This window comes from Cervus elaphus, chromosome 30 (assembly GCF_910594005.1).
Source record: "Cervus elaphus chromosome 30, mCerEla1.1, whole genome shotgun sequence".
Taxonomy (NCBI): domain Eukaryota; kingdom Metazoa; phylum Chordata; class Mammalia; order Artiodactyla; family Cervidae; genus Cervus; species Cervus elaphus.
Window position 1 is genome coordinate 70,489,786 of NC_057844.1, and position 13,929 is coordinate 70,503,714.

A 13,929-nucleotide genomic window follows, 5' to 3' on the forward strand; every position below is an offset into this window, starting at 1 on the left:
TGTCATATCTTTTGCCTTTTTATGCAGTTCATGGGTTTCTTATGACTACTACACTGGAGTGGTTTGCCATTCTCTCCTCCAGTGGATTACACTTTGTCAGAACTCTCCACTATGACCTGTCTGTCTTAGGTGGCCCTATATGGCATAGCTCATAGCTTCATTGAGTTGTGCAAGCCCCTTTGCCATGATAAGGCAGTGATCCATGAAGAGGCTAGATTCCATAGATATGCAGTAATACAAGTATTTTTTAATGTTTTTCTCTTTGTGACTTACTTTACTTTGTATGACAGACTCTAGGTCCATCCACATCTTGACAAATGACCCAATCTCATTCCCTTCTATGGATAAGTAATATTCCAGTGTACATGTGTCTTAGTTGCTCAATCATGTCCAACTCTTTGCAACCCCATGGACTGTAGTCTGCCAGGCTCCTCTGTCCATGGAATTCTCCAAGCATGAATACTGGAGTGGGTTGCCACTCCCTTATCCAGGGGTTCTTCCTGACCCAGGGATGAAACTCGGGTCTCCAGCATTGCAGGCAAATTCTTAACCATTTGAGCTACCCAGGGAGCCCCCTCCCCCGATCTAGTGTATGTATGTACCATAAATGAGATGAAAAGACAGCCCTGAGAATGGGAGAAAATAATTACAAAATAACTAATTGACCAGGGATTAATCTCCACAATATACAAACAGCTCATGCAGCTTAATATAAAAAAAAACCCAATCAAAAAATGGGCAAAGACCTATATAGACATTTCTGCAAAGAAGACATACAGATGGTCAAGAAGCACATGAAAAGATGCTCAATATCGTTATTTGAGAAATGCAGATCAAAACTATAATAAAGTACTACCTCACACCAGTCAGAATGGCCATCATCAAAAATTATACAAACAATAAATGCTATAGAAGTTATGGAAGAAGAGAACCTTCTTGCACTGTTAGTAGGAATGTAAATTTCTACTGTCACTGTGGAGAACAGTATGAAGGTTCCTTAAGAAATTGAAAATAGAACTACCATACAACCCAGCAATCCCACGACTGGGCATATACCCTGAGAAAACCATAATTCAAAAAGACACATGCACCCCAGTGTCCATATCAACGCTATTTACAAAAGCTAGGACATGGAAGCAACCTAAACGTACATCAACAGATGAATGGATAAAGAAAGCATTCTGTTAAAGACATCCTTTAAACAGTATGTAATGCTATGCTACACATATATCCTAAATACTCTTGCGAATAGAGAAAGTCATATTAATAGTTAATATTAGTCTGGCAAGCCAAATTTTGAATTAATCACACAGTTAGGGAGGAGATAGCAGTGTGATCTCAGGGTAAGAAAGAGAAGGAATCCTCATTCCAGACACTGGACTTCCCCTGCTTAGCTTCTCAAGTTATTAGTAAAGCTGATTTTCTCAATATGCAATCATGGTTTAACTACCAAAATCCAGTATGGAACAAGTTAAGAGTCTTCATTCAACCTTTTTCCTTCTAGTAGATATTTAAAATAATTATTCTAATTAATTCACAGAGTAAATGTGAATCAGATACTTAATCTATTAAGACATCACTAAATTACTCTGGAAGCCTTCTTGCTCATGCAGACTCATTGTAAGCACCTTAAACTCTGGTATTATAGAGCAAATGACTCAACTTTACCTGAATAAACTCTGAAGTACCAGTTCAGAATGTATACTACATCTTCATCTTCTTTTACATATCCCCCAAAATACAGGTCACTTTGTACATTTGCCCTATCGAACAGGAAATAAAAAACATTACACTATAGATATACATAAAATTTACACACATATCATAAAAAAAATTACCTCAATTCAAGAAATGTATATTATGCTGGAAAGTGTTTCCCAGCTTGAAAGGCCCTATGTGTATCTCCCTTTTAAAAATCTGAATTATGACTTGCAGTTTTCAAAATTATCTGTGAAGACAGACTAGGAAAATGAACTTATGATTGCCAAAGGGAAGGATAGTTAGAGAGTTTGGATGTTCATGCACAAACTGCTATATTTAAAACAGGGAACCAACAAGGACTTATTGTATAAGACATGGAACTCTGCTGAATGTTATGTGGCAGCCTGGATGGGAGGGAATTTTTTGGGAGAATGGATACATGTATACGTATGGCTGCATCCCTTCACTGTTCAAATGAAACTATCACAACATTGTTGATCAGCCATATCCCAGTACAATATTAAAAGTTCAAAAAAAGAAAAGAAAAATTATCTGTGAAGAAGCTGCTAAAGGGAGGGACATGGGGAGAGACCACAAGGGGATCACACACCACCCACATGAACTTTCATTTTTCTTCAGGGAAACTATGAGGGACAGAGGAGGAGGCTGAACTAGCCCCATCTCCCCCCCCCCGCCCCCCCCAACTCTGTGGGAAAGTGAGGTTCATGTAGATTTCACAGCACTTTGGGTCAGACCAGGAATCACTCACCAGAATGTAAGCCACCAGTCCTGCAGGGCGTAGGCGACCTGGAGCAGGAAACACAGTCACTCAGACACTGACGTCACCAGGATGGGGGAGGGGAAGGCTCCAGGACACAGAGACGGTCCTTCCGGCTCAGGTCTGCGCCAAACCCTCACCCCGATGACCACAGGCCAGGAGAGGGCATCTTACATGTTAATATCTTTAAAAGAAATCCCCTTTTCCCTATAAGACTTTGCTCCCCAAATATAATGTACTTCAATGCAAATCCAAGTGGACTGCAAAAGGCAGTAATAACAGTACAAATGTTGGGATGTTTCAAGGCAAAAGCTTGACAGGTATAGTGATGGTCAGTTCTGGGTGTCAGCTTGATTGGGCCAGTCTCCAGTGATTCAACTAAATACTCATCCAGATGTTGCTGTGAAGGTATTTTGAGGATGTGGTTCACATCCATCATCAGAACTTAAGTAGAGGAGGTCATTGTCAACACTGTGGTCACCTCATCCAGTCAATCAAAGGCCCTAAGAGCAAAACCTGAGGCTTCCTGGATGTGGAAGAAATTCAGTCTCAAGACATCAGGGTCAGCTCCTGCCTGAGGTTCCAGTCTGCAGGCCTGCCTTTCTGATTCCACATTCACCAAGCTAGGCCCACAACTGCATGAGCCAAGTCTTTGAGATAAATCTCTTAATACAAATATTTAAAAAGAATTATAAAATACAGTATAAATAGTATGTAAATATCAAGCTAAATGCAAAAACTAAAATAAATGCCCTTACGTACCTGAGCTGCAATGTTTACTAGAATAAGGAAGATGATGACAGGCCAGTCAGCACCAGCTGTGAAGTAATTCTTATAGGTCTTAAAACCAACTTTTCCTTCCAAATGGTCCTCCAGAGGTAGTGTAACCTGTATATTCTCAGTCTAGAAGGGACAAATGGCAGTGAGAGATGAAATTTTAAAAAATGAACCCCAAATTGCAAGAGTTCAACAATATCCTCCACTGCAAAGCTGTGGGAATCAGACACATCTCATATACTGGTAGGAGTACAGGATCGTCCATCTCCTGTGGAGAAGGGTGTGGGAATATCTGGCCAAACCACATATGTGTTTACCCCTGGACCCAGTCATCTCACTCATAGAAATCTATGAGAAATAATCAAACGTCACTCACATGAGGTTATTCACTGTTGGGGAGCTTTGCTTAAAATAGGACATGACTCTCAATACACAGACAACAAAATCAATTAATGTATATATGTAGAAACTTTCTCTAAAATAACACACAAATGATATGGAGCTAATGTATCCCTCGAGATCACTGTCATTCAATGATAGAAACATAAAACATACTTGGGCCTCAAAACACTAACCAAATACAGTAAAGTGAGTTCACAGAGAGTTAGAGTAAATATGAGTTTACATAGCACATTGCAAGCATATGATTTGAATCTATTTGTTCCTAAATTTCAGAAAGTGATTCCTGAGTTTAGAGAGTGAGTAACTAATCCAAATACTTATCGGAATCATTCCAGGCTCCTGGGTTGGGATATCAAGGAATATCTGTGTATATTTTTAAGGGAGATCTAGTGCATTTCTGTCTGGAGGACTTAGAATGCATTATAGAGTCACAGAAGCCTAGTGTGTCCTCGGCTCTTTCCTGGCCACTGGGATTCAAGGTCGATAAGATGTGGTTCTCAGTCTTGAAGGGCAAGAAAAGAGGATGGGAACTAACACCGAAGTGTCTACCATGCATCAGGTCCTTTGCACATGTTACCTCTGGCCTATCACAAACCATCTGACACCGAGGCAAGATAACACCATCAGTACATGCAGTGCTAGAACATTCCAACATAGAGGAAAAGTAGATGATTTAACATGACTCAGCACGACTCAGTCTAAGGGCATCTTCACATTAAGCCTCTGGATGCATAAGGGAAGCCGGAGGCCACCAACATGAGTAGGATGTAAATACGGTAAACTGAAGAGTTCTCAATTAGTGTTAGCCACATTCACTCAGAAATTCACAGCAGTGCACCCACTACTGATCTCCATAAGATCCTCCATCCTACACCCAAAGGGGAACCCCAAGCAGGCTTGCTCCCCTCATGCTCTTCTAACTCTACCAATTCCATGAAACAAGACTTTGGGAACCTTAAGGCCTACTTTGGGACAAATGAAGATGTCATGAGCAGAGCAGACTGAAGGTCCATGAGACCACCAAGAGCAAACAGACCCAGGCACACTGCAGGATGAGAAACTCACTTCTTGGTCTTCTGGAGCCGCATCTTTCAACGAGCGTCTGGGAGATTGGAGAGACTGAACCAAAGACTCAGAGATCACAAAGGGAATTCCTGGAACTGGAGATGGTTCAGACTGCTCATTCCCATGCTCAAAAAGGGAAAAAATATCTATCCCAGATTTCAGGAACTCAGAGTAAGTTCCTCTTTCCACCGTTATCCCCTAAAATAAAAAATTTGAGAGAAATTAATTTATATTTGATAATATTAAACCAACCTAAATACTAATCAAGAAAAGTTATCTTGTCTTAAATTATGATTTTTGAAAAAGAAAAAAAGATCCCTGGGTCTAGAATTCTTGTTGGGAAATCTAGTTCAGTCAATTCAGTACAGAACTGAGCATTGCATTCTCTGCCAAACCCTGTCCCTATGTTAGGTGCTGAGGGATATGAAAGAAATGTGTGCTCATGTGTCAAAAATGGAGGCCATTGACATGACTACCCTGGGCACTTAGGGAAGCAAGAAGTACAGAGGTTGGTGGGAAGATCAGTACAGTCTTTTATACAGGAATTGAGAGAAGCCACATGTGACAATTCCAGGAAAGAAATTTAAACTTAACCTAGAGGTGGGCACAATTATGCATACAGATAAGAGTCACTCATTAAATCTTCACTGACCACTGTCACTGTCATACTATCATGTGTCCGGCCGGGATAATAGGAACCAGCCCAGGACAGAAAACCCATGAGAGGCATCTCCATGGTCTACAACTGCCTCCACACACTCAGCAAGTTGCCAACTGAAAATTCAATATTCCACCTGATAAAGTAATTAAACAAGGAGACCATGAGGCTGGAGTGGCTCTAAAGCCTTGGCAGTCTGTGCCCACAAACCAAAACCTAAGCCAGAATCAATGCACTCAGATCCGAGAAAAAACTTAGGACAAACCCACAAGCAGCCAACTAGGCTTCTGCAAATCAGCAACTGCTTAAAATACAGCCAATCAAATCATTTTCTTTGTACGCATGTGACATATCCTTGCACAGTTTCTCTCCCTTACAAATTCATATAAAATAATGTCTGCAGATGTTTTACTCTTTTCTGTCTGACCCCATGAAACCAGACTCAGCTGATTCCCTCAGTAGCAAATAAAACATCAGGGGGAAAAAAATCCCAGGATGCAAAACTTATCAAAAGAGAGCAGCTGTGGTTGAGACAGCTCAGGTGGAGGGAGGTGGCCCAGGACCCTCGATAGGACCCCTCTCACCCTCTCCCCTGAGGGCGTTCACTGGGAGAAATGCAGGGAAGCCTTTGGGTACCATCAGATACTGCAGAACTAGAAAATCATGCAGGATATGTTGTATCTTGTTCCACTTGGGAGGCAAAATTCACACACCTCTTTAAGTAAATCACCACTCACCATTTCAAATCTGTAACATGCACAATGAAATGACTGGTGGTACAAAGACAGCAATTTCACTCAACAGTCAAGCACTGACAATTCTGGGGGGATGAAGGGACAGCCATCCCCCATCTGCTGTGAATAGAGTGATGCCACAGTGAGGACGGACCCCAATTTATGCAGGGGTGCTCACCAGTGGACAAATAGTTGTTTTGTTAGTACTAAAATTGGGGGTAGTGTCCCCAAAAGGAAGCAATAAGGGGACCCCAAAACATCTAGAGAGAGGCAAATTATGTTACACTCCTGCCCACTGATCCTGTGCTCATAACACAGTCAACATTGGGGTTTACACACTAGAATTGCCCTCTCTGCACAAGAAATCAACTGCTCTTCAACTTGAAAAACCTTAGCCTCCCCCCATTCCTAGAGGAGTGAAGAAGGGCTGATACATGAAACTGCTTCTAAAGAGGCAGGGGTTCTGTATCTTAATAATCTTTCTTAGAGCAGAAATTCATTTCAGAAGTCAGGGATCTGACCAAGGGCCTGTGGAGCAGTCAGGGGTTAACAATAAAGGTGCTGAGACCTAGAGGTAAATGAGCCAAAGAGTGAAGCATCAAACTACCTCTAAGTCTGAATACTTCTCACTACTCTCCACCCCACCCCCAGTCATGCTAGGAGTTATGGGTAGGATGGTGTCCCCTCCTCAAAAAGATGTGTTCAAACATGACACCTGGAAACATGACCTTATTTGCATACAGGGTCTTCCCAGACATAATCAAGTTAAGATGAGGTCATACAGAAGCAGGGTGACCTAAAGTCAGAAAGACTGATGTTGCTATGAGAATAGAAGAGACCTAGACAGACACGGGGACAACAGCCATGTGACATCAGAGGCAGAGACCACAGTGCTGCAGCTGGAAGCCAATGAACACCAAGGAAGGCCAGTGAACACCAGAGGCTGGAAGGAAGGATTCTCCCCTGGAGCCTTCAGGGAGAGCACGGCCCTGCCAACACCTGGATTTGGGACTTGTAGCCTCCAGAGAGGGAGACGATAAACTCCTGCTGTCACCCAGCTTGCAATACTGTGTTTACGGAAGCTCTAGAAACTGATACGCTAGCCTGAGCCCACACTTCTGTCTCCTCAGCTTTACTACGACTCCTAACTGCTTCTGTTGTCACCCCTCAAGTGACCATCAGAGGACTCTCTTAACTCCCACATCAGACCACATCCCTCCTCTGCTCTAGGCCATCCAAGACTTCCATCCCACTTTCGGTCCCCTGACCATTGCTCGGAGACCAGCTCCCTCCCGTCCCCCTGCTCACTCTCCTCAGACACGCTGGTCTTCCTGCAGTTCTTCCAACCTGCCAGGTCAGCTCCTTCCTTAGGACCCCCTGCCTCAGACCCCCTCCCCCAGGTGACTGTGGCCCCCACCTTCATGTCACTCAGATCCTGTGAGGCAGTAGCTCCTCAGAGAGGCCAGGATGTCACCTTCTTTGTCACATCCTCCCCATAAGAACAGCAGCCCCGTGAAGGCAGGGCCTTGTCCTCCTGCCGCACAGGCTCCCACGCGTATCAGGCACATAGAGACCTGGGCAGGGAGACCAGCAACTAGAGACACCAGCAGAGTCGGCATCTCTGACCCGGGTGCTCGGCTACCCAACCTCGCTTCTGGTGTTAACGGTAGATGCTCTTTTGGCAAACTATTTATGACAATCACCTGGATACCAACAGATCTTAGAATCTCTAATTTCTAAGCGATACACTTTGACTTAAGTCATGAAAAAGGAAAGTAAAAAGTTCTAAATAAAACTGTAACATTACCCTTAACAAATTTCATTAGAATAGTGATGATTCAATAACCCTCTGGTTGCATTTTTATACACTTTATGGTTTATATGGCTCAGAGTGTAATAGTGACATTTTTACAGGGCTTTAGGCTCATCCTCCAAGTCATGAACACCAGCTCTGAGAAGAAGAGGGCAAAAAACCGAGGGAGAAAAGGGCATTTACCATGAACCCAGGAGAGTGACCTGCCGGGAGATCTGTCCTTCAACACACCTGAGTACTAGCAACTCCACAGATTTCTAGAAATTACTTACATCTTTCAATATCAGAATCTGACTTGCATCTTTTAGGTACTGCAACTGATGAGTGACTAAGATTGTGATCTTCTCCTTCAAGCCCTGACAAACACACCTACAAATGTAAAAGGTACAGAATGCAAAAGCACATTAATGGAATGCCTCAAACTGAAAACTTATATTTTGAGAACAGTGAGACAAAGACCACACAGCAGTGAAAGATCTTTAGTTTAAATTCCAAATCAATACTAAAAATTAAATAAACATAAATCAATTATTCCAACTAGGTTCTTAAATTTATCAGCAGCAAATTTGAATCTAGTGCTATAAAAAATTCTTAAAACCTGTCTAGTGAAGGAGGCAAAAACAGCTAAGTTTTTCCCTCTAAAACTCAGCTTAACAGTTATTTACATGTTTCATAAAGGAAAACAACTGAGTAATACTGAGATTTCAAAACTTGACTAAACTAAAACACTATTTTATCGCTATTCAGGAATGGGAGAAGAGGGATCCATGTCATTTAAAAATGTGTACATACTTAGACAGCTTTCTAGGTGATTATTTATAATTAATGATGTAAATATTCAGAACAAAAAATTAATAAATTCTTGGTAATCTTTGCCAGAGTGCATTTGCTAGACACTTGTTCCCAAAGAACACTAGATAGAAACTGAATGCCAGAGTGGCCTCTATCAGTCACTACAACATTCCCAGTTCCATCCAGGAAGCAAGTCTTCTTTCATTTGGAGTGAACATCTTCCAAATATGAAAGTAAAAGAACAGAATCCAAATAGCCCAAATCACAGTGGAAATGACCCAATGGCTCAGAGCACCCACCAGTTCTCTTAATCAAGACACCCCTCACTGCTGCTGCTGCTAAGTCGCTTCAGTCGTGTCCGACTCTGTGCAACCCCACAGAAAGCAGCCCACCAGGCTCCCCTGTCCCTGGGATTCTCCAGGCAAGAACACTGCAGTGGGTTGCCATTTCCTTCTCCAATGCATGGAAGTGAAAAGGGAAAGTGAAGTCGCTTAGTCGTGTCTGACTCTTAGCGACCCCATGGACCACAGCCCACCAGGCTCCCCTATCCATGGGATTTTTCAAGCAAGAGTACTGGAGTGGGTTGCCATTGCCTTCTCCAACACCCCTTACTATTCAACCTTAAATTGCTTTCACAGTAAACAACAACAACAACAAAACTACTCCTATATTTCAAATGTAGACCCCTAGGGACTCAGCCCCAGTGTCATCCCACAGGGTCCACAACCCCTCCAGGGAAGCAAGCGGGTGAGCCTGAGGCCCCGGTGACCACAGACAGGGCTCCAGGCAGGTACTCTGGGAGCCCGAGGCCCTTGCAGAGCAAATCTCAGGAACCTGGGCCAGAGCTCAGCCTGTGAGTGAGTCAGATGGAGCGTCTGGAGGCAGCAGGCTGCAGCTCAGTCCCTCTCACAAGCCTGACGACATCAGAAAAGTGACTAAACCTCAGTTTCTTCATCTCAGAACATCAATGACAACTCATCCATGTGTTCTGAGAAATCAAACCACCAATCTACTCAGCAAATGTCAGCTTTCTTTTCCACTCCTCCCTAACCACAAGCAGTCATGTGCTTTGGACTCAGGTCAGAAAACTCTTAAGGGGACACTCTGGACTCTGAGTCTGTGATCAGAAAAAAAGACCCTGGGATGTAAACACATATACCATCCCTTCGCTAAGTCCGAAAGGATTCATTTTTACGTTTTGACATGTGTTAGCTCAGTGTTCATACCTAAGTTTCTTGACTAACACCTTTTTAAACTTAGTACTAAAAACTTAGTACTAAAACAGAATTTTTTCTCCTTAATTCACAACTGCCTGCCAATAATCCCTAAAGGTGGATGTTAATCAAATCTAATGGGGTAGTGCATCCAAGATGAACCAACCCAAAAGTTTTAAGATGTTTTCTTCCTACCATCCCATCACAGATGAAATAATACAAATAATTACAATGAAGATCAGTTAATGACTTTGAATTTTTCCTAAATGATGTTTTTATCCAAATCACTAGAAAAATATACTATTTTCCAAGTTTTCAAAGATTTCCAAGTCATGCCATAGAAATGACTGACTCAGCAACCAGTTGTATAACAGTTATTCTAATATAGAGGCTGTGTTAATTCTATAATCGCACATATAATCCTATATGGCAACCCACTCCAATACTCTTGCCTGGAAAATCCCATGGACGGAGGGGCCTGATAGGCTACAGTCCATGGGGTCGCGAAGAGTCGGACATGACTGAGCAACTTCACTTCACTCCAAGGTCTCTATTAAGAGGGGACACATCCCATGGTGGAGGCAATATGAGTAAGACAAAGGCCCCACCTCCATTCATTCAATCAGCAGAGGTTTGCTGAGGAGCCAGGCACTGTCCTAAGTGCTGAGGATCCACCCACAGGTCAGGATAGAAGACAATACTCTGCACCGTGTAGAGGACACACTGAACAACTATAGAAAATGCGCTATTGGGCTGTGACCTGTGCTCTGAAGGGAAAATAAGGGCAGCTGCTGTCTTAGATGTGGAGACATGGGAGCCCTGAGACTATCTGGGGAAACATCCTGGAAGAAGGCACAGCAGGCGCAGAGGTCCTGGGACAGAACATGCAGAATGGAGACGCCTTCCTGCATTCATAGTTTATGGTTGGCAGGTGGTGGTGGTGGTTTAGTGGCTAAGTCATGTCCGACTCTTGCAACCCCATGGACTGTAGCCCACCAGGCTCCTCTGTCCATGAGATTTTCCAGGCAAGAATACTGGAGAGGGTTGCCATTTCCTTCTCCAGGGGATCTTCCCGACCCAGGAATCGAACCCAGGTCTCCTGCATTGCAGGCAGATTCTTTCCCAGCTGAGCTACAATGGGTGGCAGGGGGACTGATAAATGATTAAGGGCACCCACTGAGGGCTGTGGGAAGACAGAGGGCACTGGTGCCCCCTGGAGGAGTAGGTGGGAATGGCAGGTCCCGTCTTCCATCTTCCTTCTTAGTCCTGGCACACTGCTCCCTGGCTCTGGGAAGAGGGACCCTGTGTATGGACAGACAGGGTATGAAAGGATCCCCATAGAGCCAGCACAGCTGGATACTGAGTGGGTGTGGGGACGAACTGGAAAGGCTGATGGGGAGCAGACGGCAAGGCAGCCTGTATGTTTGAGGACCTGGAGCTGCTTTGTGAATGTGGTGGCGGCGGAGTAGTGGTGGGGGTGTTGGGGGGGAGGTGTCCGTGAAGTGCTGGAGGTGGGTGAGCTGTGTAGACAGGAGGGTGAGCTGTGTAGACAGGAGGGTGAGCTGTTTAGACGCAGCGTGAGAGTCTGATCAGGACAGACCCCAAGATCTGATGACGCAGGAGGCAGGGGTCTGGTGATGTGGGGCTCAACCAGATGGGATCCATGGCTGGACACAGATGAGGCTGCATCAGTTCACGTAAGGCCCTCACCTTCTGTAGGTGATAGAATCCACTATGTTCACAGCATAAAGCTGTAAAAGTCATGAACCTCAATGACCTTGGATATAAATTCATTGTCAGGGAGCATTTAACAGAAGTCTTCCTGTGTGCTATTTTGGATCTGTCAGGAAACCTTTGGCTCCTATTAATTCCTGAATATTCAGGAATTAAGAGGAGAGGCACACCTTTCCTGGGCTGGGGAATCCAGGCATTTCCTTTCTTAGTTTCTCATTATGGTGATAAGTACCCTCTTCTCTCTTTAATAGGGATCGCCTTGTGTTTTGTAAGTCTGGAATTTTAATCTTTATCTTTACTGAGAATAACTACCTTGTAAGACAGTATATATGCCCACACCATGTTGATTAAAACACCTTTGCTCCATCAGAGCTTTGGTCCCCGTGTCTTTCTTTCTTTCTCTTCCTCTCTTTCTCTTTATCTCTCTATTTCTGGCTGATTCTCTGGAAAGCGAAAGCCGGCTGCATAACCCAGGGAATATTAGCCTCTTTTCTTCTTTCACTTTCTCATCGTCGACTCTGGGCCGCCAGGTTCCAGTCCATTAAAGGACCAACAAGTGGTACCCAGAAACAGGGACTCTGGTACATGTGGCAAGATTCGGACGGACACAGGTCAATCGCTAGAAAGCCCCCTCACTTTTCTACTTTACTTCAGCACTTATTTAAAGTTCATGGATTTTCGGTTTCACTCCAGGGAATAGAGGCTTGCCTTCAGACAGTGGTTGAATGTAACCCTTGGTTCCCTAATGAAGGTAGTTTCTATACATTTCTGGCCCCTATGGGCCCTCATTGAAGCTGTGATTCTGCCATTTCAAGGTAATTCTAGCCCTCCTGATATTCGGCAACAGGCAGAACACTTATTACATGGATGTGAATTAGACGATGATACTTTACAAAAGGCCCAATTAGAACAACATAAGATACTTCAAGATTTTCCTACCAACGCTGCTCTGGTTGCTCCAAGCGCTCCTCCCCTGCCAGCAGGCATAAATCCCAAAGTTTCTCCCTTGATAGAACCTAATGATTTTGGCAACAACTCCCTTAAGACACCTTTTAACATTAAAACTGACACCACCTTTCTGAATAAGAATAATCTACCCGCTTGGTGACAGAGGCTCTCTGAATTGTTGGCTTTGCAATCACAAGTCTCTGAAGCTGATGGTTTTTCTGCCTTTCCAGTTTTAAGAAATGCTGACACTCAAGGGCAGATAATACTTCAATATGAAGGTATTAACTTTTTTCACATGCAACAAATGAAAAAGGCTGTAACTATGTATGGCCCACATTCACCTTTTACTAGAGAGATTCTAAATGCTATGGCATCTTCTATTGGAACCTTTATTCCCTGATTGGCGAATTTTAATAAAAGCTCTCCTTAAACCAGGAAAGTATCTTCTATGGACAAGGTGGTTTCAAGATATAGCCAGAGCTCATGCTAATAAAAATGCTCAAGCTGGCGCTCCCCGAAATCAAATTACTTTTGGAATGTTAACTGGCACAGGACAATTTGATACCATAGTAGCTCAAATACAATGCCCTCCTTTCTTGCATGATCAATTAAAAAGTGGCCCTTGAAGCTTGGGATCTAATTCCTCCTCAAGGGGAGCCTACAGGTAGCTACATTAAAATATTGCAGGGACCTAATGAAACATATGCTGATTTCTTAGCTAGATTAGAAACTGCTATTTCCTGTACAGTAATTGGAGAAGAAGCTAAAAGGCAACCAGAGAAATTACTTGCTTATGAAAATGCAAATCAGGAATGTCAAAAGGCTACAGCCCCAACTCGTGATATAGGGACTATTTTTGATTATTTGAAGGCTTGTCGCAATATAGGATCAGAAACTCAAAAGATGAAAATGCTAGCTAAAACAATGGTTGCTGCCTTAAGAAAAGGAAAATAAAGGATGCTTTACATGTGGCGATAAGAACCATTTAAAAAGGGACTTCTCGAAGAAAGTTAACAAAAAACCTCTAAAAGTCTGCCCCTGCTGCCATAGAGGAATGCACTGGGCCAGAGAGTTTAAATCTAAATTTGATATTGAAGGGAAATCTATTCTGGGAAACTCCAAGAAGGAGAGCCCCCCCCCCAGGTCCCCTTCAACAAAAACCAAGGGCAAATTCCATCTTTTCCCTCAAACCCTCAACATCCGGCAATGCTGCTGTCGATATACCTGACTTTCTCCTTTACCCTCAAGCAGTCCCCTCTAGAATACCTACTGGACTTTTTGGGCCCCTGCCCCCACAAACCTTCGGTCTTTCA

The 13,929-nt window shown here is 43.4% G+C and overlaps 1 protein-coding gene across 4 annotated transcripts in view; it reads right to left on the bottom strand.

Moving 5' to 3' along the window:
• Window positions 1–13,929, bottom strand: part of LOC122686751 (ATP-binding cassette sub-family C member 4-like) — a 2,082,459-nt gene that overhangs the window by 453,439 nt on the left and 1,615,091 nt on the right. Inside the window, exons 25-27 of one of the 4 annotated variants that reach the window (XM_043891985.1) lie at window positions 3,242–3,382; window positions 2,471–2,508; window positions 1,669–1,763 (exon numbers count right to left, since the gene is read on the bottom strand). The exons of the other annotated variants lie outside the window; for them this stretch is intronic. Of the exons in view, the coding sequence (XP_043747920.1) occupies window positions 1,669–1,763; window positions 2,471–2,508; window positions 3,242–3,382 (274 nt within the window). The remainder of the gene's footprint in view (window positions 1–1,668; window positions 1,764–2,470; window positions 2,509–3,241; window positions 3,383–13,929) is intronic. 4 annotated transcript variants of the gene reach the window in all.